This window comes from Aotus nancymaae, unplaced genomic scaffold, assembly GCF_030222135.1.
Source record: "Aotus nancymaae isolate 86718 unplaced genomic scaffold, 86718_ANA_hifiasm-v0.15.2.pri h1tg000019l, whole genome shotgun sequence".
NCBI classification, from domain to species: domain Eukaryota; kingdom Metazoa; phylum Chordata; class Mammalia; order Primates; family Aotidae; genus Aotus; species Aotus nancymaae.
In genome coordinates this window covers 1,184,546-1,212,521 of record NW_026988431.1, presented here as the reverse complement: position 1 = coordinate 1,212,521, position 27,976 = coordinate 1,184,546, and the positions used below count along the sequence as shown (strand labels likewise).

The following is a 27,976-nucleotide window of genomic DNA, read 5'->3' as shown; positions in this document are numbered from 1 at the left end:
AGCCTGATCTCATGGAGGTTTTGGAGCACAAATTATATGACAGAATGAATCCCACTTTGAGGCAAAGGGTGTGGCCTCTTTATTTTTATTTTTGAGACAGGATCTCACTCTACACTCAGGCTAGAGTGCAGTGGTGTGATCGTTGCTCACTGCAGCCTCAACCTCCCAGGCTCAAGTGATCCTCCCACCTCAGCCTCCTGAGTAGCTGAGTCTATAGGCACACACCACCATGCCCAACTAATTTTTAAATTTTTATTTGCAGAGACAGGGTCTCACTATGTTGCCCAGGCTGGTTTCAAACTCCTGGGCTCAAATGATCCTCCCACCTTGACCTCCCAAAGTGCTGGGATTATAGGCATGAGGTACTGCCCCTGACTGGGTCTGGCCTTTTTTATCCATATATCAAGTCAGTGAAGCATCTACCCATTAAACAAAGAGTGGTTTTCTGAGGGAAGGGAGCAACCAGGCGGTAGGGGAGTGGTGCACAAGCAGATAGAGGTTTTTTTGGTAGAACATCAACAATACCCAGTACAGGGGCAACTTCAGAATTCCTATACAAAGGTGGATGAGTAGAAAGGGAGAGAAAGAGGGAAAGAGAGAGAGCATGAGAGAAAGAGCAACAAATATTTATAAACAAATAGAAAATCTCCCATTTAAAATGAACATGCACACCACAGTTCCATAGCCCAAGGAAGAAATATAATTCTAAAACAACAAATGAGATAAACAATCAAAACAATAGCTCACTGGAGATGAAATCATCATAATAGGATAGTGTGGAAAATACTTTCAAATAAATACGCTGATCTATCTCGAGGAGAATAAAGTAACACCCACTAAGAAAGAACAAAAGATTGTAAAATGTTTGCTGACACCAGGGAGGTAGCTCCTGCCCAAGGGTGTTGAGAGAGAAATATGGGTGTCAATGATAAACTTCCTTTAGAACTGAACTTCATTTTTATTTTCGGACCCATTTCCCCCAGAAGGCAGGGGCTTAATCTCAGTCAATTCAGCATTTCGCCCATTCCTCCTTTTCTCAGTAATATCTGGTGTTGCAATTTTTTTTGTTTTTTGAGGCGGAGTCTTGCTCTGTCACACAGGCTGGACTGCAGTGACCTGATCTCTGCTCATTGCAACCTCTGCCTCCCGGGTTCAAGTGATTCTTCTGCCTCAGCCTTCCAGGTAGCTGGGATTATAGGCACCCACCACCATGCCCGGCTAATTTTCGTAGTTTTAGTAGAGATGGGGTTTCACAATCTTGGCCAGGCTGGTCTCAAACTCCTGACCTGGTGATCCACCTGCCTCGGCCTCCCAAAGTGCTGGGATTACAGGCTTGAGCCACCGCGCCCAGCCTGGTGTTGCAATTTTGCGAGTATGACTCTGGTCTTTATGATTTGCTCATGTCAGCTCCTGCCTGTACTCCAGCCTGTCTGGGCCTCAACCATCGATCCATGAAGTCACTGATTCCTGGTAAGTTCATCCATTCCCACGTGCGGAACTTCCACCGGGCCGTGTCTCACTCCGATCCCTTGTCACTCCTCTCGGGACATGGGAAATGCTCTGTTTTCTCTTGCTCTTCTCTGTGGCCTCAGAAGACTTACTGGAGCTATCTGGGGCCCTTTTTGCTTCCTGCTGCTCTAGCTGGTGTGGGAAACCATCTACTCTCTCCCCTCCGTGGCTGGTTCATGGGAACTCCTGAAGGTTGACTTGTCCACGTGCAGACACAACCCTCACTGTGTTGCCTCTGCACTTGCAGTGTGATGGGAACTCAGGGATCCTACTTCCTCCCCAGACTTGACGTTGGGAACGTGGCTCAAAGACCCTGTTTTCTCACATCCCAAAACCAGAGTGAGGATCTTACTGTGCTCCCTTATCCAAAGGGCTTGGCCATGGGAGGCAGCAGTGCCCGGACTCTTCTCGGGGAAGCTCCCAAGTCTCTGACTTTTCTGCTTTCCTCTGACTCCTGTCTCCCTCCCCCTTAGCCCGTGGAAGCCTCAGGCTTCTTAGGGCCCCTTTCTCAGAAGCTGAACCTGGAGAAGAAAGGCGAGGATGTGTCATTTCAGGAGTACAGATGGGACATGCTTAATTTTAAAATTATTAGAAATTCAGAGGTGGGGGTGGACAAAGGGCAATGAAGACAAAAGGATGGTCAAGAAAATGGATGGTGGTAGCATAGCTTTTACAAACTGGGGTATCTGATGGTCAATGCTATTGAGCTTGTGCCGTGGCAATGTAGACCGCACCTCCTCCTCCTTCTCTTCAATGCTTCTGTAAAGTTTCTACAGATTAAGAGGCCTGATGTGGATAAGGTTTTCGTGAAATTCAAGGGACTCTGTTCCACATTTGAGTCAAGATACTGCAAAAGAATGTGTAGCATGGTGAGATCATTCATGAACTGAATGGATTCAGTGGAAGCAGAGGCAGAGTGTCTACACTGAGGAAACCATGAGAAAGTGAGCCCTCCAGGGGTTCACAGAAATTGTGGGAAGCTTTTTAAGACAAACCTTATCTAGATTTTTTTTTTTTTTTGAGATGGAGTCTCGCTCTGTCACCCAGGCTGGAATGCAGTGGTACGATCTCGGCTCACTGCAACCTCCGCTTCCAGGTTCAAGCGATTCTCCTGCCTCAGCCCCCCGAGTAGCTGGGATGGGTGCCCACCATGATGCCCAGCTAATTTTTGTATTTTTAGTAGAGATGGGGTTTCATCATGTTGGCCAGGCTGGTCTCGAACTCCTGACCTCAAGTGATCCACCTGCCTTGGCCTCCCAAATTACAGGTGTGAGCCACTGTGCCTGACCAAATCTTATTTAGATTTTTAAAGAGAAGGGGCACCTCAGCTGACATCTGTGTTAGATATAGTGAAAGGAAACATGTGCTCCCTCTTGGTCTGTGAATGGAGTCATGGAAGCCTTGGCTGAGGACCTACTATGGGCTAGATGTACTATCCTTGGTGCCATGAATATGAGAATTAAAATCATATGCCACTTGTCATGAAGCCTCCCTCCCTCAGTCAGTATTGTAAGCTAAGTGCCAGAGAGAGGTATGTCACTCCAGAGGACTGAGAGCGTCTGCACTAACACACTTTAGGGGAACCTAACTCTTCTCTATGGCGTCAGAAGACTTACTGGAGCTATCTAGGGCCTTTTCTGCTTCCTGCTGCTCTAGCTGGTGTGGGAAACCATCCTACTCTCTGCCCTCTATGGCTGGTTCATGGGAACCCTTGAAGGCTGCCTTGGTCCACATGCAGCATGGGAGTCATAGGAGAGTTCCCTATCTGTCCTATCCCTGTCCTCTTCTGCCCCCAAAGACCACAGAACGTTTTGCCAACATGGTCCTAATCCTTATGTCTGAATTTCTGACACAATGCCGTGGATATTTACATGCCCTTTGCCTGAGTAAAGCATGGACGTTTCTCTTCTCTATTGGTTATTGTTATTATCGTTAACCATTGTTGAGTGAGCACGGGACTTAATACACCACAGAAGGTACGTGATGACCACATTACGATACTGTGGTTAAGCTGATGCGAGAGTACAGGTCAAGTACGAAGAGGAGGTGTCACCAAAACAGGAAAATGCCCATTATCTCAAAAGTGTTTGGGTAAGAGAACTGCCTTAGTGTCCACAGTTCGGGTGAAAAATAGCAGGTTCCTTTTGGAGGGGGCCAATTGCCATAAACAAACTGATTGTGAGAGTCTTAGTACATTTGGCATGAAGATTAGGAGACATTGTTTTTTTTTTTTTTTGAGACGGAGTCTCGCTCTGTCGCCGGGCTGGAGTGCAATGGTGCGATCTCAGCTCACTGCAACCTATGCCTCCCGGGTTGAAGCAATTCTCCTGCCTCAGCCTCCCGAGTAGCTGGTATTACAGGCAACCACCACCACGCCCGGCTAATTTTTTTTTGTATTTTCAGCAGAGAAGGGGATTCACCATGTTGGTCAGGCTGGTCTTGAACTCCTGACCTCGTGATTCACACACCTAGGCCTCCCAAAGTACTGGGATTACAGGCATGAGCCACCATGCCCGGCCCGAGAGGTTGGTTTCTTTAAGTGAGAGTTGTAAAGAACAATCCACCCTCACCCTTTCCCACAGAAACAGCATCAAAATTAAAAAGCAAACCAATTCTCCAAGTTTCAATTGTTGAAGAGGGAGAGAAGCTCTTACATCGTGGACTCCTGCAGCAGAGGGATTATGGGACTCTGATACAATAGGAGTTTTGTCACAGATGGCAAAAAGTCCAAGCCTGCTTTCTTCCCTCTCCTTCAATGGATGAACAAACCCAAGGCAAAATAATCTTTGGGACAACTTGGCAGAGAGAGACAGCTGTGCCTAATGGAGGCCTTGCTTGGCCAATGGACATAACTTTACATGTAGTAGAACTGAGATGGTGGTGAGAGGAAAGGGGGAGAAGGGGAAAGAAAGAATTAGAAGAGAAAAAAAGGCTAGCCTTGAACCTGTTTTTTTCTTTTTTTTTTTTTGTGACAGAGTCTCTCTGTTGCCCAGGCTGGAGCTCAGTGACATGATCTTGGCTCACTGCAACCCTCACCTCCTGGTTCAAGCTATTCTCCTGCCTCAGCTTCCCAAGTAGCTGGGATTACAGGTATGCACCACCACACCCGGCTCATTTATTTTTATTTTTAGTAGAGACAGGATTTCAACGTGTTGGCCAGGCTGGTCTCGAACTCCTGACTTCAAGTGATCTACCTGCTTTGGCCTTTCAAAGTGCTGGGATTACAGGCATGAGCCACCGTGCCCGGCCATGCCCGGTTTTCTGTACGCTGCTGATTTGCTGTGTGATTTGAGCCTCTGTTTCCCTTCTCTGGGACTCAAAGTTCTCTGTCTTCATGATAGAGATTGAGAAGTTGAGTTCCCTTACAATTCTGTCCTTCTGAAACCCAACAAAGTCACATTCATTGTTTCAGAGGGTAGATCCAGATTTTCCTAATGAAGAAAGATTTCTTTAGCTCTTAGGCTAAAACACTAACAGAGGTGAGGAAACACTTTTCCTCCCTGAATTGATCAACTTACTAGTCTTTGAAAATAAAAAAACTGCTGGCTTTGTTGATGTTCTCTATTCAATATGTATTTTTCTATTTCATTAATTTCTGCTTTTATATGTATTTCTTTCTTCCACATTAAAAAAAAATCTTGTTTTTTCTTTTTTTGGTAAGAAAGGATAGATTTTTATTGTCAAAAAGGCACGCTTGGCTGGGAGAGCGGTGGCTCACATCTGTAATCCCAGCACTTTGGGAAGCCAAGATGGGAGGATTTCTTGAGACTAGGAATTTGAGACCAGCCTGGGCAACATAGTGAGACCTTGTCTCTACAAAAAATAAAAAAGTAGCTGGGCGTGGTGGCATGTGCCTGTTGTCCCAGGTACTTGGGAGGCTGAAGTGGGAGGATGGCTGCAGCCCAGGGGGTCAAGGCTGCAGTGAGCTTTGATGGGGCCACTGCACTTCAGCCTGGATGACAGAGTGAGATCCTGTCTCAAGAAAAAAAAAAGAAAAAGCAAGCTTTTAAGAGACTAGTTAAATTGTTTTTTCTCTGAAAAAATGTAATTAAAAATTTTTAATTGACACATACTAATTGTACATATTTATGAGTACAATGTGATGTTTCAATATATACATGCTTTGTATACTGATTAAGTCAGTATAATTAGCATATCCATCACCTCAAACATGTATCATTTTTTTGGTGAAAACACTCAAAATCCTTTCTTCCAGCTATTTTGAAATAGTCAATACATTATTGTTAACTATAGTAGTCATCCTACTGTGTAGTATAACATCAGCACTTATTCCTCCTAAATAATTATAACTTTGAACCCATTAATCAGTCTCTTCCCATTCCCTCCTTAATTTTTTTTTTTTTTTGAGATGGAGTCTCACTCTGTTGCCCAGGCTGGAGTGCAGTGGCGTGATCTTGGCTCACTGCAACCTCTGCCTCCTGGGTTCAAGCAATTCTCCTGCCTCAGCCTCCTGAGTAGCTGGGACTACAGGCACCTGCCATCAGGCCCAGCTAATTTTTGTATTTTTATAGAGACAGAGTTTCACCATATTGGCCAGGCTGGTCTCAAACTCCTGACCTCAGGTGATTCTCCCACCTCGGCCTCCCAAAGTGCTGAGATCACAGGTGTGAGCCATCGTGCCCAGCCAATTTTTTTTTTTTTTTTTTTCTAATACAGGATCTTGCTATATTGTTTAGGTTGGCCTGGAATTCCTGGCCTCAAATGATCCTTGCACTTTGGCCTCCTGAGTAGCTAAAATTATAGGCACGAGCCACCGCACTGGGCCCTCCTTACTTCTTAAAGTTGTTTTGCTCATTAAATTTCAGACTCTCGTCTCTAATAAACACATTTAAGGCTATCACTTTCCCTCTTAATACAGATTTAGCTGTATCGCACAGGTTTTGATATGTAGTGCCTTCTATATTACTTAGCTCAAACTATATCCAAAAATCCTCCTTCACTTAAAACCATCAGGGCCAGGCACAGTGGCTCATGCCCATAATCCCAGCACTTTGGGAGGCTGAGGCGGGTGGATTACTTGAGGTCAGGAGTTCAAGACCAGCCTGGGCAACATGGTGCAATCCCATCTCTACTAAAAATACAAAAATTAGCTGGGCATGGTGATGCACACCTGTAATCCTGGCTACTTGGGAGGCTGAGGCAGGAGAATTGCATGAACCCAGGAGGTGGAGGTTGTAGTGAGCAAAGATTGCATCACTGTACTCCAGCCTGGGCAACAGAGTCAGATTCCGTCTCAAACAACCAACCATCAGTAATTTAGAAATGTATTTTCTCAGTTGCAAATATATGAGAATTGTTTGGTTATTTTTTGGTTGTTAATTTCCAGCTTAGTTGCATTGAGTTCAGAGTATATGTTGTTTTTAGTTCTATGAAATGTACTGAGATTTGCTTTGTGACCTAATGCATGCCAATTTTTGCAAATGTTTCGTATCTGCTTGTAAAGAACACATATTATGCAGTTTGGAGTGGCGTGTTCTCTATCTTTTTGTTAGGTTAAATTTGTTAATTATGTGAATCAAATAGTCTATCTAATATTTTATCTGTTCTATTAAGTCCTGAGAGAATTGTTTAACATCTTCTATTATAATTTTGGATTTAAATTCTTGTAATTCTACACATTTTTGCATCATATGTTTTAAGATCATATTATTAGGTATAAACAAATATAAACTATTTACGTCTTACTGGTGAATTAAAAATTGTCATGAAAAGATCTTCTGTATCTCTTTTTACATTAGACATTTTGCCTGATACTGGCCAGGCACAGTGGCTCACGCCTGTAATCCCAGCATTTTGGGAGGCCGAGGTGGGCAGATCACTTGAGGCCAGGAGTTCGAGACCAGCCTGGCCAACATGACGAAACCCCATTTCTACTAAAAATACAAAACTTAGCCAGGCGTCGTGGCCCATGCCTGTATTCCAAAGATGATTTTGAGTTTGCTTCTGTCAGACGTAGAGCTGCAATATCAGTTTTGTATAATGCTTTAATTAATCACCTTAAGTTTATTGGACTAATCCTGTGACACAAATTTGGAACATAAATCGACACTAGGGCTAGCTTGTGCTCACAGCCTATCGGGAATGGGTTGTTAGTTATTCCTGCCTTGCTCGGCGTCAAGGTACTTGTCCCTACACTCCCTGAGAATTCCGAGGGGTTCCTCTGAGGGGAATTCAAGGGGTTTGCTTTCCATCTGTTACACTCCTACCCTGATGAGTGCATCCCCCGGGTATAGTCTCTCAGCCTAATGTGGATCAGCCTCCTATTACACTTCCCAACTTTGGGAAACCCTTCCAAACAGACTTTTTAGTTTTATGCTTAGTTTACTGTGGATAATAAAATGCAAAAGTGGCTGGGTGTGGTGGGTCACGCCTGTAATCCCAGCATTTTATGAGATTGAGGCAGGAGGATCACCTGAGCCCAGAAATTTGAGACCAGCCTGGGCAACATAGTGAGACCAAGTTTCTATAAAAGAAAATTTTAAATTAGCCTGCATCTGTGGTCCCAGCTATTGGGGAGGCGGAGGCAGGAGAACTGCTTGAACCCAGGAGGTTGAGGCTGCAGTGAGCTGTGTTCATGCCAATGCAGTCCAGCCTAAGTGACAGTGAAACTCTGTTTCAAAAAAAAAAAAAGCCAACATTGTCTCTGAATGATTTCTTTATCTCTTTCTTACTATTCCATCAGCTTTTTAATGCTGTACGATGGAGAATTTTTCTAGTTTTTTGGTGGCTCTATCAATTTTCTTCATTTATTTTATGCATCTGCATGTTTAGAATTGATGCATCTTTATATTTTTAATTTTTAATTTTTTTTTTTGAGACAGAGTCTTCCTCTGTCGCCCAGGTTGTAGTGCAGTGGTGCCATCTGAACTCACTGTAACCTCCATCTCCCGGGTTCAAGCAATTCTCCTGCCTCAGCCTCCTGAGTAGCTGGGATTAAAGGCACTTGCCACCAGGTCTGGCTAATTTTTTTTTTTTTTTTTGTATTTTTAGTAGAGAGAGGATTTCACCATGTTGGTCAGGCTGGTCTTAAACCCCTGACCTCAAGTGGTCTGCCCGCTTTGGCCTCCCAAAGTGCTGGGATTACAGGTGTGAGCCACCATGCCCAGCCTGTATTTTTAATTTTATAATGTACCTTTATATATATTTTATTTTATGCATATGCATGTTTAGTATTGATGTATCTTCTTGATGAATTAGAATTTTATCACTTTTGTGATACCTCTCTCTCTGTATTTTATTTTTGAGATAGAGTCTCACTCTGTCACCCAGACTTCAGTGCAGTGGCATCATCTCAGTTCACTGCAACCTCCACCTCCCGGGTTCAAGTGATTCTCATGCCTCAGCCTCCCAAATAGCTGAGACTACAGGTGTGCACCACCACGTCCGGCTAATCTGGCTTTTCCTCCCTAAGTGCTGGGATTACAGGCGTGAGCCACCACCACACCTGGACAACTCTCTACTTTAAATGATGCTTTAACAATTAAAATGTGTTTATTTTTTCTGTTATCACTTGCAAGTGGAGTTTTGAGAGTCAGCTTGTGATTTTCCAGGTTCCCTTTTACCTGCTTCGGCAGTTGTGGAAGCACTGCTTCAGGCGGTAGCTGCTCTGTCAGCTGTTCCTGCTCATCATTCAGGTCTCAGTTTGGAGACCTGGCCCAGACGCTGCTGATGCCCATCCAAATTTCCTTTACAGACTGGGCCCCTGAATGAATCGCTGGGCAATAGAGACCCCAACTGATTGAGAAAGGACACGTAGTAAGAATAAGAAATAAATCTTTTTATTTTAAGCTACTAAGGTTTGGGTGTTGCTTGTTATGTAACATAACTTCACCTATATTGATTAATACAGAAATATTAGGAAAATATTTTATTTATTTATTTTTTTAAAGAAAAAAAGAAAGGGAAAGAGAAAGGGGGAGAGAGAACAGGAGTCTTGCTCTATCGCCCAGGCTGGAACGTAATCTAGAAATAGGTATTAAAAACCTCTTCTTTGCTGATAATTGTGCTTAACAGTGGAGACAGGAAGGAATAAGGGAAGAAAATAACAAACAGCCAACCAATATTTCATTTAAGTCTGTGAAATGCTATGCAAATGCTGAAGAGTGATTTACTTCCAATTATGTGGTCACCTTCAAAATAGGTGTAATGTGTTACTGAGAAAAATGTATGTTCTGTGGATCTGGGGTGAAAAATTCTATAAATATTCACTGAGTTTACTTGTTCCAGGTCTGAGTTCAAATCATAGATGTCCCTGTTAATTTTCTATCTCGTTGATCCGTCGAATATTAACAATGTGGTGTCAAAGTCTCCTGCTATTATTGTGTGGGAGTCCAGGTCTCTTTATAAGTCATTAAGAACTTGTCTTATGTATCTGGGTGCTCCTATATTGGGTGCTTATATATGTATGGTTATTGACTCCTGTTGTTGCATTAATCCTTTTACCATTATGTAATGTCCTGCTTTGTTTCTTTTAGTCTTTGTTACTATTACAGTCTATTTTGTCAAGGACGAAAGTTACAACTCCTGGTTTTGTTTTTTTTTTTTTGCTCTCCATTTGATTGGTGAGTCTTCCTCCAACCCTTTGTTTTGAGTCTTTGTGTGTCCTTGCTTATGAGATGGATCTGGATACAGCGTACCGATGGGTTTTGACTTTTTATTCAATTTGCTTGTCTGTGTCTTTGATTGGGACATTTAATCCATTTAAACTTAGGATTAATATTGATATTTGTGAGTTTAATATTGTCGTTTAATGCTAACTGTCTATTTTGCCCATTAGTTGATGTAGATTCTTCATTATGGAGATACTCTTTACCTTTTGGTAAGTTTTGGGGATGACTGATACTGGTTGTTCCTTTCTGTTTGTAGTGCTTCTTTCAGAAGCTCTTGTAAAGCAGGCCTCATGGTGATGAAATCTCTGAGTGCTTGCTTGTTCGCAAAAAAATTTATTTTTCCTTCATTTATGAAGCTTAGTTTGGCAGGATATGAGATTCTGGGTTGAAAATTCTTTTATTTGAGGATATTGAATATTGACCCCCACTCTCTTCTGGTTTGTAGGGTTTCTGCTGAGAGATCTGCTGTGAGTCTGATAGGCTTCCCTTTATGGGTAACCTGACTTTTCTCTCTAGCTGCCCTTAGAATTTTCTCCTTTATTTCAACCCTGGTGAATAACGATTATGTGTCTTGGGATTGCTCTACTTGAGAAATATCTTTGTGGTATTCTCTGTATTACTTGGAGTTGAGTATTGTCCTGCCTTACTAGGTTAGGAAAGTTTTCCTGAATAATATCCTGAAGAATATTTTCCAGCTTGGATTCTTCATTCTCATGACATTCAGGTACACCTATCAAACGTAAATTAGGTCTTTTCACATAGTCCCATATTTCTTGGAGACTTTGCTCATTCCTTTTTACTTTTTCTTCTCTAATCTTGTCTTCTTGTTTTCATTTCATTAAGTTAGTCTTTGACCTCTGATATCCTTTCTTCTGCTTGATCAATTCGACTGTTAAAACCTGTGCATACTTCATGGAGTTCTCATATTGTATTCTTCAGTTCCATTAATTCACTTATATTCCTCTCTAAATTGTCTATTCTTGTTAGGATTTCGTCAAACCTTTTCTCGAGGTTCTTAGTTTCTTTACATTGGGCAGAACATGTTCTTTTAACTCACAGAAGTTTCTTATTATCCACCTTCTAAAGCCTAATTCTGTTTTTGGAACACACTTGTTCTCCATCAGGCCTTGTTCCCTTGTTGATGAGGAACTGTGATCCCCTGTAGAGGGAGAAGCATTCTGATTTTGGGTATTCTCAGCCTTTTTATGCCGGTTTCTTCCCATCATTGTAAATTTATCCACCTGTCGGCTTTGTAATTACCGACTTTCAAATTAGGTCTCTGAGTGGACGTCCAACTTGTTGATTCCCAGCACTGGAATCTGAGCAACCCACTGTGCCAGCTAAAACAGCGGCATTAAGGTTCACGGCACCCTTCTGCCCGGGAATCTCCGGTCTGGCTTCCCTCTTGAGTCCCCTTTCCAATCAGCTGAATGGGCAACTCTGCCCTCCTGGAGCTCCAAATGTCAACCAAAAGGGGACCCAGTCCCATTTACTCCGCATCGAGAACCACCGCGCGGGCCACAAGAGTCACGCTGGTGACCTGTGGGGCTCCTCTGCTGGGAATCTCCTGGTCCATGAGCAAGAAAAACTCGTCTGAAAGTGTGGCGTCCTCTTGTTCTCTGTGCTTTCACTGGAAGCTACAATCCTGAGCTGCTAGTAATCGGCCATCTTGGATCTCTCTCCCTGGGCAAATATTTTAAAACTATTTTTCTTCTCATACAATCATACAAGACTGTTTCCATCGAGCTCCCTGATATTATTGCAGCCCCATGTGTTCTCAGCACTGCCCATCCCCATCACCTGTGTTGCCGTGAATGGTCTTGCTCGCTCTTAGTTCTGGCTATCAGCATAGACTGTTTCTCTTTTTTTTTCTGAGATTGAGTCGCACTCTGCCTCCCAGGTTGGAGTGCAGTGGCATAATCTCGGCTTACTGCAACCTCTGCCTCCCGGGTTCAAGTGACTCTCCTGCCTCAGCCTCCCAAGTAGCTGGGATTATAGGTGTGCACCACCATGCCTGGCTAATTTTTGTATTTTTAGTAGAGATGGGGTTCCACCATGTTGGTCAGGCTGGTCACGAACTCCTGACCTCAGGTGATCCACCTGCCTCGGCTTCCCAAAGTGCTGGGATTACAGGCGGGAGCCACCATGCCTGGCCAGCACGGACTGTTTCTTTTTTCTTTATTTGAGTCGAAGTCTCGCTCTTGTCACCCAGGCTGGAGTGCAATCTCGGCTCACTGCAACCTCCGCCTCCTAGGTTTAAGTGATACTCCTGCCTCAGCCTCCTGAGGAGCTGGGATTACAGACACTTGCTACCACACCCAGCTAATTTTTGTATTTTTAGTAGAGACGAGGTTTCACCATGTTGACCAGGCTGGTCTTGAACTCCTGACCTCAGGTGATCCTCCAGTCTTGGCCTCCCAAAGTACTGGGATTACAGGCGTGAGCCACCACGCCCAGCTTGCATAGACTGTTTCTTTAACCTGGAATACTCTTCTCCTGCTGGTCACCTGACCAACTATTGCTCATCATTCAGACCTATAGCAGATGCTGATGATGCCCACCCAGCTTTCCTTTATGAAGTGGTGTACCCAGTCCCAAGCTACTGTGAGCATTGGCTGCTAACAGCTCACAGATGCCCTCTTCTCTTTTTTATGGCCAACTCTCCACCACCTCCCCACAGTAAACTAGTCCTCCTCTCCCGCCTGTGGCAGCCTGCAGCCAATGGCTGGCTGACATGGATGGAAGATTGAAAGACTGGCCCCCTTGACTCAAGGTGAGTCCAACTTTGTGGTAAAATTAATGTGTGTGAATTTCTCTGGAACTAGCATCCTGATCTGACCCCCACTAGATACATGAGGGAGCCAAGCCAGCATCAGTGTAGTCTGTTCCAGACCAAAGAACCACACAGCAGAATCATAAACTAAACACTTGGTTTAAGCTGAAAGTAGTCTCCTTGCTTACCTTTATTCTCTTGCCCTGTACCCTTCCCTCACTGCCTTTCTCCTTAGAGCATTCCCTCCATAAACCACGTGCACCCAAAGTCCTGTCTGGCTCTGCAGTAAGTCAGAATGCCTGGCTGCCCAGGCCTGGATTCTGAATCCATCTTGTGCTGCTCTGCCACTCTGTACTGTCTCTCACTGTGGTGCCCATGAGACTGCATTGAACTCTTTACTTACCTCTCCTATTCACTAAACCTTTCGAAGGCATGGGTCATGCTTTTATTATTATTGTTATTGATAGTATCTCAATATTCCTTAAAAAAAAAGACAGAGATGGGGTGATAAAGGGCTTATCATTTTATTCTCAATGCCTAGCATGTATTAGATACTCACTAATAGTTGAATGCATGAATGAAAGTTGTCCTGAATTTAACAAAGGGATGCGGGCTACAAGTATTTTTGTAGAGACTACTGGAGCTTAATAACATTTCCATATGGAATGGATCTTAAAGGACGGGCGTGGTGGCTCACGCCTGTAATCCCAGCACTTTCGAGGCTGAGGCAGGCAGATCATTTGAGGTCAGGAGTTCAAGACCAGCCTGGCCAACATGGTGAAACCCTGTCTCTACTAAAAATACAAAAAAATTAGCCAAGTGTGGTGGTGCATTCCTGTAGTCCCAGCTACTTGGGAGGCTGAGGCAGGAGAATCGCTTGAACTCAGGAGGCGGAGGTTGTAGTGAGCTGAGATTGCACTACTGCACTCCAGCCTGGGTGACAGAGAAAAACTCCATATCAAAAAAAGAAAAAAAATTAAGTGATAGGCTTGCTGAAATAAAGATGGGGAAATTTCAGTGTATAACGATATGGTAGCAGAAAATGGCAAAATTGGATACTAAGAGAAAGAGGAGCAGTTGGAATCAACGTGATGTTGAAGTGTCCTGCTCAGTGAGGAGGGACTGCAAGTTCAGTTCACACCTGCCGTGTGGTATTCACACTCTACATATGTTACTATTCAGATAACACGGGCACTGAGCTTTTATATCAGAGTGAAGAGTTGGCTGCTCTCAAAAGCATTGCTCTATTTGAATTCTTGAGATGGGTGGATCCTTCCTGGCTATTAAGAGGCAAAATTCTGGTGCCCAGAGTGGAAAGAAAACCAGATGGTTATCTCAGTCTCTTTTCTCTATCCTCCACTTCTGTCTCCTCAACAATCAGAATTCCATCTTTTTCCAGGTTGGCTTCTGTGGAGTTTGCAATGAGACTGAGATGAATCTGCAGTGACTTCAGGACAGGATCTGGAGTATGTATTTATTTCAACAATACCTCCCTGTAATAGAAGCTTTTAATAGAAAGCTAGATAAAACTAGTCCTCCACCTAACAGCTCGTTTTTCTTGTAGATATTTAGTATTGCAAAAATCCCATCTAGTGGAAGCCTTTGGTATGGTTAGATTTGGTTCCAGGTAATCACAATGTTAGAGTACAAAACCATGAAAGACTTATCAAGATCACTGGGGTGGGGTGGGGTGCTGGCAGCAGCAGCACAATGACCTCTGGTCCCCTACAAATAAACTCTTCAGTGAGTTTCTTGAGTACTTTACCATATTTGTTCTTTGGACTTTGCCAATGGTGCCGATCATGGCAGTCAGTGGACAGATGAATCCAGTGGTCCAGCAGGGAAGCTGTGATATTCTTAGCATCAGAGGGCCTCAACTTGATATCAGTCTGTAGTGCTTCTCTGCCCTCTCTCATGCCTCCTCAGTCCCTGTTTCACCTCAAGGACGAGCTCCCTTCCAGAGAAAAACCAAGAGTCGTCATTTGCCTGCTCAACTATTAATACAGTTCCATGTACCCTCTCTCTGCTCACTTCTTTCAAAGGTACTTCCCGCTCACAAAACTCTTCAGCTAAGTTCCTGGGGAATTTGCTGAGTGTCAAAGCATGAATTAAACCAGAAGAGATATGACAGTGGGTTTTGTCTGAGAGGGATGCCCAGCCTTATGAACATGCCATCTTCCAGTGTGGATGGAGGATTGCTTGCTCCCTGACCTGTGTCCACTGGGGACCCACATATACCGGGCATTCTGCGCGCCAGAGACACACACAAGATTCATGGGTCAATCACCGAAACCTGGGGCCACAGCTCACACCTAAGCTGACTGTCATGTCAGGCAAAGCTGAAATATGTTTGTTCTGTGTTGTGAGTTTTCTCAAATACCATACAAAACTTCTCCTTGCAGCTCGATCAAGGCAATCTGCATAGTGAGAAGCATGTGGGATTCGGAGGCAAGCAACTTGGGTCTGAGTTTCAGGCCCCTGAGTCTGTGTAAATCACAATTCTTCCTACCTCTTGATTTTCCTAAACTGTAAATTGAGCTGCATGCCACCTGCCCTATTTCTTCAAAAGGTCCTCATAAAGACTGAATGAGATTCTATATGCAAAATAACACATTAAAACCACTTTATGAATGTTATTATCCTTATTAAGCACCATCAAAGTTGAAGACATGAACCTAGAAACCTCAGAGGACAAAAGATGTGTAAAAATAACCAATATTTTTCAGGATACTAAAAACTGGTTGGAGAGAGCTCTGATCCCTGCATCTCTCCTGCCTCATCTCTGTCCATTCCAACTCCAGACAGATTGAGGTACATGTCACCAATTTCTGGAATTCTCCATTGTCTCTGCAGACCCTGGATCTTTGCAGACGCCGCTTTCCTTTGAGAAGCACTTTCTGCTCTCCCCATGCCTATCTTTTCTCCTTCTCTCAGTCTCCATCTGGCTCAACTCTGGGAAGCCTTCCCTGACCAGCCTCTGCTCCACATCAAGTCTGAGACTGGATCCAGCACTCACAGCATTCTGAGCTCATCCCTGTCACTGTCTACCCCTCACAATACTGTATTGTTCACTAATAGATCTGTGTGCTCCCTGAGGGTCAGGAAATGTGTCCTACACAGTCGTGTGGGGTTTAGAGTAAGTACTGAATGAATATCGACTGGGTAAATGAAAAAAAAAAAAACCCATCTACTAAAATAGCTAAATGCTGAGGGGCTCACCCATCACACTAGAAGGGATACAACCTGAAACCCTGGGGACTCCTCAGTGGGCACTTCTTGGGACACTTCCTGCTTTCAAAGGCCCCAGAAAAGAGGTCAGGTGGTCCATGACAGCCAAAGCGTTCTGTAAAAAGATCCCATTGCTTAGTAAAAATTAAAGGAAGTTGAAGTAATTGGACAGACAACATGTCTTGATCAGAAATCAAATCAAAAGATTTCACCCAAAGATAAGAAACAAAGAAACCTCACTGAGTTTTGTGTGCAGTGCCCATCACCTTACATCTCCATAGACTCTGACTGGTGGGGGGTTCACACCGTGGATTTCCTGCCTGTGTCCAGTTAATTCCCCTTCAGTTAATATCTGGTGAGACCACCAGGGGCCCAGCAATTTGCAAAAGCAATAAAGGGATTCAATTCACTAAACACAGACTAAATGAACCATTTAGCCAATAGCCTCCTGTTCCTTATCAGTGGAGCCTTGGACGTCAATTCATGCTCGCTGGGCTTTCAGACCTTTAGTGGAATGGACAGAAATACACAAATTGGAATGTGCTGCCACATAGCACTGAGTGCACATGTGATGATTTTTTTTTAATGGCCACAAATTCTTTGTCATGTCTCCCATCAAGGGATGGAGGTCTGTGTTTCCTCACCTTGAATCTGGGCTGTGATTGCTTTGAGCAGTAGAGTACAGTGTTCACTCTCTGGAAGCTCCCTTCTGGAACATGCCGTCAGAACCCAGCTACTGTGTTATAAGAAGCCCGAGTCACATGAAAAGACTACTTGCAGATGCTCTGTTCACTGTCCCAAGTGACCTTAAACTTCAGGTCCTCCTGGCCCAAACACCAGGCGAGGGAAGGAATTGCCAGATGGTTCTGGTACCCAGCAGAAGCTCCAGCGTCACAGAACAAAGCCAAGCCATCCTTGCTGGGCTGTTCAAATTACTGATCCATAGAATCACATGCATAACAAAATAATTGCTTTATGCCACTTAAACAGACTTATTGGTCTGTCTATTATGCAGCAACAGACAAGAGCACACACTGCAGCACACGATGATGAGAAATGCCCTTTGGGCAAGGAAGTCAATATGTTGGCACTGGAAAGCTGCTTACGTTTTGAGAACAAGTGAACAGAATCTTTAAGGAAGCGGAGCACTGAAGTCCACACTGGGGCCTTGAGGTCTAAATCCTGGATCTCGAGTCTTTCCTGAAGGCTCACGCTGCCCGCCAGCAGTCTCTGGTTAAGGCTGGAGAGGCTTGGTGAATGGTGCTCCTTCACCTTTTCTACAGGACCTCTTCCTCCCCTTCGGGTCCGGTCTGTGTCATGTTTTATACTAGACTGTTTCCTTCATCTTTGTGTCCTCAGCCAAGCACAGTGGCTGGTCAGGAGGAGAACCAAGTTGTTGAACTGAACACAAAGGGATGCAGGGAAAGGATGGAGCATCCTAGGTGTCATTTCTTCCCTCTTGCCCAAACGTGATCAGTTACCTGCTTCTTTGGCGGAATATGAGAGAAAAAGACTCAAATTAGCATTTAGTAAGCAGTTACTACATGGCAAATGCTATACAAGGTACTTTTATGATGACCTCATTTAATTTTAAAACCCCAGAAGGTGGGCACCACATTTAGGAGAATAAGAAGTTTGGACTTACACGATTCCCTTGCCCGAGGCCATACTGATGAAAAGTGATGGAGCAGGAACATGACCCTGGGGTTCTGTCCCCAAAGCCTGTCCTGTTGTATGTTAGGAGACGATACTGATGGTTTGGGAGTGTGGAGGACTGAAGCTGGTGGGAGGCTTGCTCACACATGGGAAAGCCCCTTGGGGTGTAAGTAGAGCAACTGTCTGGTGAGGAATCAGTTCAGAATCTTCACGGGCATTTACAGACAACCAGAAAGCTGCTGGGCATCCATTTCTAACGAAGGTCAGGGCCAGTGGGCCGAAGGGCAAGGGACACCAGGGGAAGTCTTGCTCAGTCAGACCAACAGCAGGGGCCCAAACCCAGAAACCACCTGGCCCCATTGTCTGGACATCGGTGTGACTTTCCTTGCAGCCCATGTGCTGATGGTCTACGCTGGCTGTGTGTGCTACCACAGACCAGTCAGAATCCCGCAACTGACTAAAAAGGTGATTTCAGAAAATGACTTCTTTTTCATAAAGGAGAGAAACAAAGACCACACAAGATCATTTCCTCTTTGTGTCTTCTCTTGTTGGGGAAACAATGAAAAAAACCCCTCAGATTAGCGCTGAACAATTTCATTCTGAATAAACTGGATTTACTGAGAAACAAAGATAAACAGACTCAATGACGGATAAAGAAAGACAGTAAGCAGTCTAAGGTGGAGGAGTGAAAAGAGAGAGCGGACAGGAGGGATGATACGTCTGGTAATTCTAAGTGTCATTCATTTTTTTTTTTTTTGAGACAGGGTCTGGCTCTGCCACCCAGGCTGGAGTGCAAGTGGTACAATTTCGGCTCACTGCAACCTCTGCCTCCCAGGCTCAAGTGATCTTTCTACCTCAGCCTCTTGAGTAGCTAGGACTACAGGCATGCACTACCACATCCAGTTAATTTTTGTATATTTTCTTTTTTTTGAGATGGAGTCTTGCTCTTGTTGGCCATGCTGGTGTGCAGTGGTGCAATCTCAGCTCACTGAACTTCCGCCTCCTACGTTCAAGGGATTCTCCTGCCTCAGCCTCCTGAGTAGCTGGGATTACCAGTGCCTGCCACCACGCCTGGCTAATTTTTGTATTTTTTAGTAGAGACAGGGTTTCACCATGTTGGCCAGGCTAGTCTCGAACTCCTGACCTCAGCTGATCCACCCACCTCGGCCTCCCAAAGTGCTGGGATTACAGATGTGAGCCACCGCCTGGCCTAGTTTCTGTATTTTTGGTAGAGATGAGGTCTTGCTATTTTGCCCAGCCTAGTCTGGAACTCCTGGGCTCGAGCAATCCACCCACCTCGGCCTCCCAAAGTGCTAAAATTACAGGCCTAAGTGTAATTCTGCCTCTTGTTCATTACTCACTAGCTTCAAAAAAGATATTCTGGAATTGTTTGACAGTTCCTTAAACAGTTAAGTATAAATCACTATATGACTAAACAATTCCACTCATGGGTAACTATCCAAGGGAAATGAAATGAAAACGGACGACTACACAAAGAACTCTATATGGATGTTCACATCAGCATTCTTCATAATAGTCAAAGCTGGAAACAATTCAAATGTCCATGAGCTGGCAAATGGATAAACAAGATGTAGTACATCCATACGATGGAATGCGACTCAGCAACACATTCCTGAACGTGCTCCCACATGGCCAAACCTCACGGTATGCGAGATGACACAGATCAGACACAAAAGACTATACATACACTGTGAGGCTGGGCACGGTGGCTGAAAGACAAATGTAATATAAAAGGTTTAGACAGTAGGTAATAAAGGTGCTCCCCTCATTATTCTCCAAAGGTAGCATCCATAGAGTTCAATTTTAAATCAATTCATGGACAGACAGATTTGAAATAAGGTTATTCACAGAAATCAGGAATGGCTGAAGGCACGTTATTTTAGGAAGAACACTGTGGCAGGCAAAATGTGTGCCCACGAGAGGCAGCACAGAGTTGGATGGGTTGAGCAGAGTCCAGAGTCCAGGTGGTACCATCTATGTATTAAGATTTTGTTTTCCGGCTGGGCGCAGTGACTCACACCTGTAATCCCAGCACTTTGGGAGGCTGAGGTGGGCAGATCACCAAAGGTCAGGAGTTTGAGACCAGCCTGGCCAACATAGTGAAACCCCGTCTCTACTAAACATACAAAAATTAGCTGGGCATGGTGATGCATGTCTGTAATCCCAGCTACTCAGCAGGCTGAGGCAGGAGAATCGCTTGAGCCCGGCAGGCAGAGGTTGCAGTGAGCTGAGATCGCACCACTGCACTCCAGCCTGGGTGGCAGAGCCAGACCCTGTCTCAAAAAAAAAAAAAAAAAAAAAAGAATCTGTTTTTCAAATACTTCCTGGGTAACAGGAGGCAAAGTGCTGCAGGTGGGAAACCCGCCCAAATCCCTCACGCTGGTAAGACAAAACTCTGGCTTTGGAGGGAGGCCGGCCAGGTTTGAAGTCAACTCTGCCTCTTACCAAAGTCTTAAATATTTTCAACTGTAAATGGACTTATTGCTACTTACCTTACAGTGTAGTTCTGAAGACCGAATGAGTGACATGTAAGGAAAGCGTACATGCTGCCGAGACCGCACCCCACTGCCCGTGCCTCCTGGAGATTCTCTGCTTGTCTCTAGGGCAGGAGAACTGCAATTTGCCAATGTACACATGCTTTAAAGGAGTCATGTCATATTTCTTTCCAAAGCTTACCACTGTTTGGCCACGGTTCTTGAGCATCATCTGCTGTTTTTGGTAATTGGAGGAGGAATGAAATGAGGCTGTAGGTCCATGCAGCACCTGCTTCACCCTGTGGTCTGCCCGAACATCAAATGGTACAGAACATTGAGAAAAAGGTACTATGGAGAAACGTTCTCAACTAAGTTCCAATGTTTGTAAAACACTATGCAGGGGGCCCATCTATGCCGCCTGCAGCTGCCTCAACCAGAGTTTAGACTCATCATTCAATTTCAAATATTTAATATTTGTGTCTATGAGAGAGGGAAAAATATACCACCAAGAAAGCGTTACAGATTGACATTAAAAAAACCTTTCCTTTCTCCTTCCTTAAAGAAAAATTACAGGACTGGGTGCAGTGGTTCTTAACTATAATCCCAGCACTCTGGGAGGTCAAGGCAGGAGGATCACTTGAAAACAGGAATTCAAGGCTGCAGTGAGTTACGATCATGCCGCTGCACTTCAGCCTGGGCAACAGAGCAAGACCCAGCCTCAAAAAAAAATTACATATTCTCAGCATATAATTAAAAATACAGTTAAGAAAAAGTAAGCAGGCCAGGCGCAGGGGCTCATGTCTGTAATCCCAGAGCTTTGGGAGGTTGAGGCAGGCAGATCATGAGATCAGGAGTTCAAGACCAGCCTGGCCAACGTGGCGAAACCCCGTGGCTGAGGCAGGAGAATTGCTTGAACCCGGGAGGTGGAAGTTGCAGTGAGCTGAGACTGAGCCACTGCTCTCCAGCCTGGGCAACAGAGTGAGACTCTGTCTCAAAAAAAAAAAAAAAGAAAAAGAAAAAGCAAGCAATCTCTCAAATACTTACCATCCAGATAGCATTTTATGAACATTTTAAAGTTATTCCAAACCTTTCTTGTGCAACACAAGCATGTATTAATATTCTATGTATGCAATGTGTACCCAGACACTAGAGCCAGACTACCTGGGATCAAACCCTGTCTTGCCACATGTATCTGTGAGATCTGGTAAACTGGCAAGATGACAGTATATTCCTGAGTTCTTTTGAGGGGCAGGTGAGTTAAACATACACTCGGAACTGTGCATGGTGTAGAGCAAGTAAGTCCTCAACAGATGAGAGCTACTGTTTCACGTCAGGACAGAAATATCAGATATACCACGTCCTATCATATCTGTGCGCATACACAGCATACTCACACGTGCATGCCTGTCTAGTGTGGATAGGCCTTTGCTGTGTGAATACGTGAAGTTCTTATGTTGAAACACACAAAATGGGATCAAATTTAAAGTAATCTGTTTCTTCATGTATCAAAAAAATTTGCATTTAAGTATAGATCTCTATGACCATTTTAGTGGCTAAAATACTAGGCTTCTATGTAGATATGCCATACTATGTACACTGTGCAACTGTTAACCTCTTAGGTTGTTTGCATAATTGTTTTGAGCTGCATTTATAGGTTACCTAGTCCAAAAGCAAGTCAAATAACGATCAGAAAGGCAGCAGTCCACAGATCAAATCAAGACTATTTTCCATCCTTTTGAACTCCAAGTTAGTGGTTTATTCAGCCCACTCAAGTCTAGTTATGATTTAAGTCAGACCATACAATTTAATACCTGCACATTAAAAACAGTGACATCATCATTTGACAACAAATTTTATTTAACAAAAAGGCAACATGATTCTTCCAAAATAAAAATCAGTACCACCTTTCAAGCTTCCATTTCAACTCTGCAGATACGTATGCGAATTACGGAGCTGTCAGCCCCTCCCATGTCCCAGGTGGTCCCTGAGGGTGGGGCTTAGGCACTGCAGGGGTGCAGGGGAGCCTCAGGTGAAAATGCACACCCTAATTCCTTTTCCAGTTCCACATTCCAATCAGTGAAATGTGGCACGACAGGGAGGATCTGTGAGTCGAATATGTTCAGGGTAGAATCCCTCAAAGTCACAGGCTTTCACCATCATACATGGCCCAGCCATGAATCTCTTTTGGGGGTGGGGGCATGAGTCTTTATCAAACAGGTTTGGGAGGACGATCGTAGGTCAGAGATGAGCCAATAACAGGCCTGTCCAGGAACTCTACAGCACACCGTTCTGGATCCTCACTGCTGCAGGGTGCCCGCTCCAGTTCCAGCACGGTGACGGTGTTTGGGGCCGAGGTCATCAGGATGTGCTGGGGCACAAACAAGGTCAACTGAGGGCCCCGGGCTGGCCAGTAGCGACCAAGGTTAAAGCCATTAATCCACACCTGGCCCTGGACAGAGAGAGACAGAAAACCATCAACCCCAGACGCACCGAAAGCCCTGAGGAAGGTGGGGGCCCTGATGTAGGGCAGGCCAGCAGCGAGGGAGGAGAAACGACTCCAGAAAGCCAGGCCCGTGCCAGCCTTGGTTTCAGCATCCTGCTGAGATCACTGGCCTAGGTGGGAAGAAGGTGGATGGGGGGATAACAAAAACTTGCTCCAAAGCCCCAGTCCTGCTTCAGGAGATTATGGGTTTGGTCCTTCTCATGGGCTTTGGCGGCCACAGAGGTTGGTACCAGAGAACAGTGTGGAAGGTTCATGAAGCTTCTGAATTTCATCCTGGTTCCCAGGTGTAGCCTCTCCCTGACTTTTCTGTGCACAAAAGACAACTGCTGAACTGCTTCCTTAAATAGCTCTTCTTTGTTCTCCCTTCCTAGAGGCAGGTCTTGATCACACTGTCTGCTGTACACCCCACTGGGTGTACAGGGCACAGAGGACTCCAGGGCCTGCGTCCTGAGGTCAGACAGGTACCAGTAGTAGTCCCCAAAACAACCCCTCAAGAGGAATATGGGGTTTGGGTGAGGGAGAGGAACAGGCTCACCCAGTCGGGTGTCTCTATTACTGCTATGTCTTAATGATCCTTACAAGCACCCTCAGAGTTAGGGTGTGGACTCCATGTTTGGTTCAGGAGCAGAGGTGATGCTACAGGCTGCACAAACAGTTTGTGTGAGTAGGAGAAGCTGCTTCCCATAACAAGACTGAATGTGCAGGAGAAACTCCTAAAAAACACGGACCATGTTTAGGTTTGTCTAAACAGCCTCTCCGTATGTGCTAAGATTTGCTCAAAGGGGCTGGGCGCGGTGGCTTACACCTATAATCCCAGCACTTTGGGAGGCTGAGGCGGGCAGATCATCTGAGGTCAGAAGTTCAAGACCAGCCTGGCCAATATGGTGAAACCTCGTCTCTACTAAAAATACAAAAATTAGCCAGATGTGGTGGCACATGCCTGTAATCCCAGTTACTCAGGAGGCTGAGGCAGGAGAATCACTTGAACCCGGGGAGGCAGAGGTCGCAGAGAGCCGAGATTGCGCCACTGCACTCTAGCCTGGGTGGTGACAGAGCAAGACTCCGTCTCAAAAAAAAAAAAAAAAAAATTGCTCAAAGCTCAAAGGCTAGGATCAACAGCTGACTAAATAGATGGGACATTCTATTACAAAGAAAGAAAGTGAAGGAGGGGAGATCACACACACACAAGAAAGAAAATCTGGGAGAAGAAAAGGAAAACAAAGGGAGAAGGAGAAGGGAAAAGGAATGGAAGAAGGGAGGGAGGCAGGAAAGAAACCCCGACCTACAATGGCCCAAATATCCCAGGAGACAGCCTGGAGGAGGCCCAGCCACGATGACACGTGCTGAGCCCTAATCCTCCTCATGTCCTGCAACACGATACTGCTGCCCACCCCAGAGCGCCTCAGTCTTCTTGTGTTTGGGTATTTTTCAGCCTCCAACTGTCCCCTTTATTTTAGATCCTTCTGAATTTCCTACCTGGGTTCATATCTGAGTCCTGCCACTTACTAGCTGTTTGACCTTGGGTGGGTCTCAAGTCAACTTTTCATACCAGTCATTGGGGAAAATGATGACGGAAGGAACAGTGTGGGGCCTGTAAGTGGTAGCACTCCTTACATGATTAAAGTGAAAAGATGCTGGCAGGACGTGGTGGCTCACACCTGTAATTCCAGCACTTTGGGAGGCTGAGGTGAGTGGATCACCTGAGGTCAGGAGTTCAAGACCAGCCTGACCAACATGGCAAAACCCTATCTCTACTAAAAAATACAAAAATTAGCTGGGCGCCGTGGTAGGCACCTGTAATCCCAGCTACTCGGGAGGCTGAAGCAGGAGAATCACTTGAGCCCAGGAGGCAGAGGTTGCAGTGAGCCGAGATTGCACCACTGCACTCCAGCCTGGGAGACAGAGCAAGACTCTGTCTCAAAAAAAAAGAAAAAAGATGTTGGCGTTCACATGGAGGGGGTCCGTGATTAAAAACCACCTGTCTGTTGGATTAAGTCATTTAGAAAGAGGATGACAGTTTCACGGTTCTCAGAACTATTTCACTCTTGTTTTTACCCTGGGATATGTTATCTCAATCCATCCTAAAAGGCATATACAATGACAGCTTTACCAGGTTTTTATCAGCTTAAAATCTGCCGGTGCCTTGTTTTTGCAGTATTAGAGAACAGTAGCGCTTTACTTTTGCGGTCAAGGGGGAAGACAGAGCAGCGGGAGGGCTTTGTGAGCAGCACCGAGGAATGGCAGTAACACACAGGCTTTGTGCTATGCTCGGGGCACAGGCCAAGCCAACTCCCGACACAGCCGGTGAACAAAGTGGAGGTTTGGTCCCTTCTCACATCTCAAGTTCCATTTCCTAAGTATCCAAGAGACGGGCCCTCACATCCCAGGTGCTGAACTGTGCACCTGGTAGGTAAGCTGGGAACTGTCTTCCCCGGATGGCTCTGGGTTAGTGTTGGTCAGAAGAGGACTTTGCTTGAGATTGGGAGGGTGGAGGGAAGCAGCAGCCATTGCTCTGGGGAGGTTATCGTGTTAGATGCAGGGATGGCTGGAACCAGGGTCCCTGGCGAGTTCCCGCTCATGCGTGGTCTCCTCGGCTCCCCATTTAGCTCGTCCTAAACGCTGGCCCTGCTGACCGCTAGTGCAGTAGCTTCACAGAGGCGACTCGGACACCTGGACTTGCTTCTCAGCCTCCTCCGACCACAGTGCCAGTGCTGCGGGAGGGCTGGTTCGTGTTTCCACCTCTGACTCACCAGCCCCTCTTCGGGCTTTCACTTTTCCAGCTCCTCCCATAGATGAGCGAGGTCTGATTCCTGCCAGTGATATTCAGAGTGGCCCCGCTTGCCAGGCTGAACCATGACGGACAGAACCCCACAGCGTGGAGCCTTGCCCAGTCAAATCCACCCACTCTTCCTTCTTATCCAGACGTTGCTACCTATGTCCCCTTCCATCTCAGTGAGCTGTCGAGTGGACAGTGATGTGACCATCTCCCATATGAACTATAGTCTTTTCACAGGCAGGGATGGTGCATGCCCTGTTTCACCACCACTGGCCCAGTGCTGGGGACAGCAGGTTCAGCAATGGCTGCTGAGTGAGTGAGTCTCTGCCTCCTTCAAGTACCCTGGGATATCATCCAGGGATCTCGGAGCTACAAAACCTTAACACAGCAGTGGCAAGAAATTTTAAATGAAAAATGCAGCTATTTAATTTCATTTTTTCCTTATATATATGATTGATTTAAAGGAGAAACTACCCGGGCCTCGAGTTTCCTTTATGGGATTTTTCTGGGACTTGGTTTTTAATTCATAGATTTAATTCCTTTAGTAGGTACAAGTCTATTTCAATTTTTCCATTTTCTTCCAGTGCCAATTTTGTTAGTTATAGAAATTTTTTCCATTTCATCTGAATTTTCAAAATTTTGGCATGAAATTATACTCAAGGTCCTCTTAGGTATGTAGTGATGTCTTCCTGTTTTCATCCTTTATATTGATTAGTTTTGCCATCTTTTTTTTTTTTCCTCAATCAGTCTTGCTTGGGTTTATTAATTTTTTTTGCAAGAACCAACTTTTGGTTTTATTGTTTCTCCATCATATATTTGATTTTTTATGGTATCAGATTCTGGTATTGACTTTTTTTTTTTTTTTTGAAGACAGGTCTCAGTCTGTTTCCCAGGCTGGAGTGCAGTGGTGCAATCCTGGCTCACTGCAGCCTCCACCTCCCAAGTTCAAGAGATTCTTATTCCTCAGCCTCCTGAAGAGCTGGGAAGACAGGCGTGCACTGCCAAGCTCAGCTAATTTTTGTATTTTTGGTAGAGATGGGTTTTGCCATGTTGCCCTGGCCGGTCTCCAACTTCTGCCCTCAAGAGATCCACCAGCTCAGCCTCCCAAAGTGTTGGGATTACAGGTGTGAGCCACCATGCCCGGCTTTTTTTTTTTTTTTTTTTTTCCTTTTTGAGGGAAGGCCTTACTCCAGGCACCCAGGCTAGAGTGCAGTGGCACCATCATGGCTTACTGCAGCCTCAACCTCCCACCTCAGCCTTCCACATAGCTAGGACTACAGGCATGCCCCACCATGCCTGGCTAATTATTATATATTTTTTAGACATGGGGTTTCACCATGTTGCCCAGGCTGGTTCCAAACTCCTGGGCTCAAGTGATCTTCCCACCTCAGCCTCCCAAAGTGCTGGGATTACAGGTGTGAGGCACTGCGCCCGGCCACGCACATGTTTCTTACAGGAGGGGAATGCCAGGAATGGAATTGCTGGGTCATGGGATATGCATGTGTCCAACTTTAGTGGATATGATAAAGAGTGGCTATTTTTAAAAAAAGTGTAAAGGAGTAATTGAATTTTGACATTTAATTAATTTAAACGTAACTACATGTGGTTAAAAATGAACATTCTTGTAAAGAATATTATCCAAGGCCAGGCGTGGTGGCTCATGCCTGTCATCCCAGCACTTTGGAAGGCCAAGGTGGGCAAATCTCTTGGGGTCAGGAATTTGAGACCAGCCTGGCCAGCATGAGGAAACCCTGTCTCTACCAAAAATACAAAAATTAGCCAGGTGTGGTGGTGTGGGCCTGTAGCCCCAGCTACTCAGGAGGCTGAGGCAGACGAATCACTTGAACCTGGAAGGTGGAGGTTGCAGTGAGCTGAGATTGTGCCACTGCACTCCAGCCTGGGTGACAGAGCGAGACTCAGTTTCAAAAAAAGAATGTTATACAAGAACTACCGCACTGAACTGCCGAGCTAAGGTATGGTGAGATCCTGGTGACTTCATCATTAGCCATCATCTCTGCATTTCTCTCCAGCCTCCCAGCCTGACTTCCAGAGCAAGTCACAAATCAATGTCGTCTTAGACTGCTGCAGCCTCCTCACCGTCTCTTGACTGTACTAACTGGAATCCAGGCTCCGCAGAGCTGCCAAAGTGAAAATCGGACACTTTTCACACATTCCTGTTTCTAACCTCCTTCCTGTAGCCCACAGCCCATACCTTCTTTCCTCCCTGTCTCTCCCACACTCCTGCTTGTTCACTCCACTCTCCACTACTTCCCTTTCTTTCTTTTTTTAGAGATAGGGTCTCACTGTGTTGCGCAGGTTGGAGTGCAGTCACTATTCACAGGCACAATTCTAGTGCAATAGAGCCTCGAACTCCTGGTCTTGAGTGATCCTCTTGCCTCGGCTTCC

General features: G+C 45.2%; 1 protein-coding gene across 1 annotated transcript in view; it reads right to left on the bottom strand.

Moving 5' to 3' along the window:
• Positions 1 to 22,126: 22,126 nt before the first annotated feature.
• The window catches only part of GLB1 (galactosidase beta 1), a 91,608-nt gene continuing 85,758 nt past the window's right edge, over positions 22,127 to 27,976 (bottom strand). Inside the window, exon 16 of the mRNA XM_021666469.2 lies at positions 22,127 to 22,740. Coding sequence (XP_021522144.2) covers positions 22,501 to 22,740 — 240 coding nt within the window. The 3' untranslated portion in view covers positions 22,127 to 22,500. The remainder of the gene's footprint in view (positions 22,741 to 27,976) is intronic.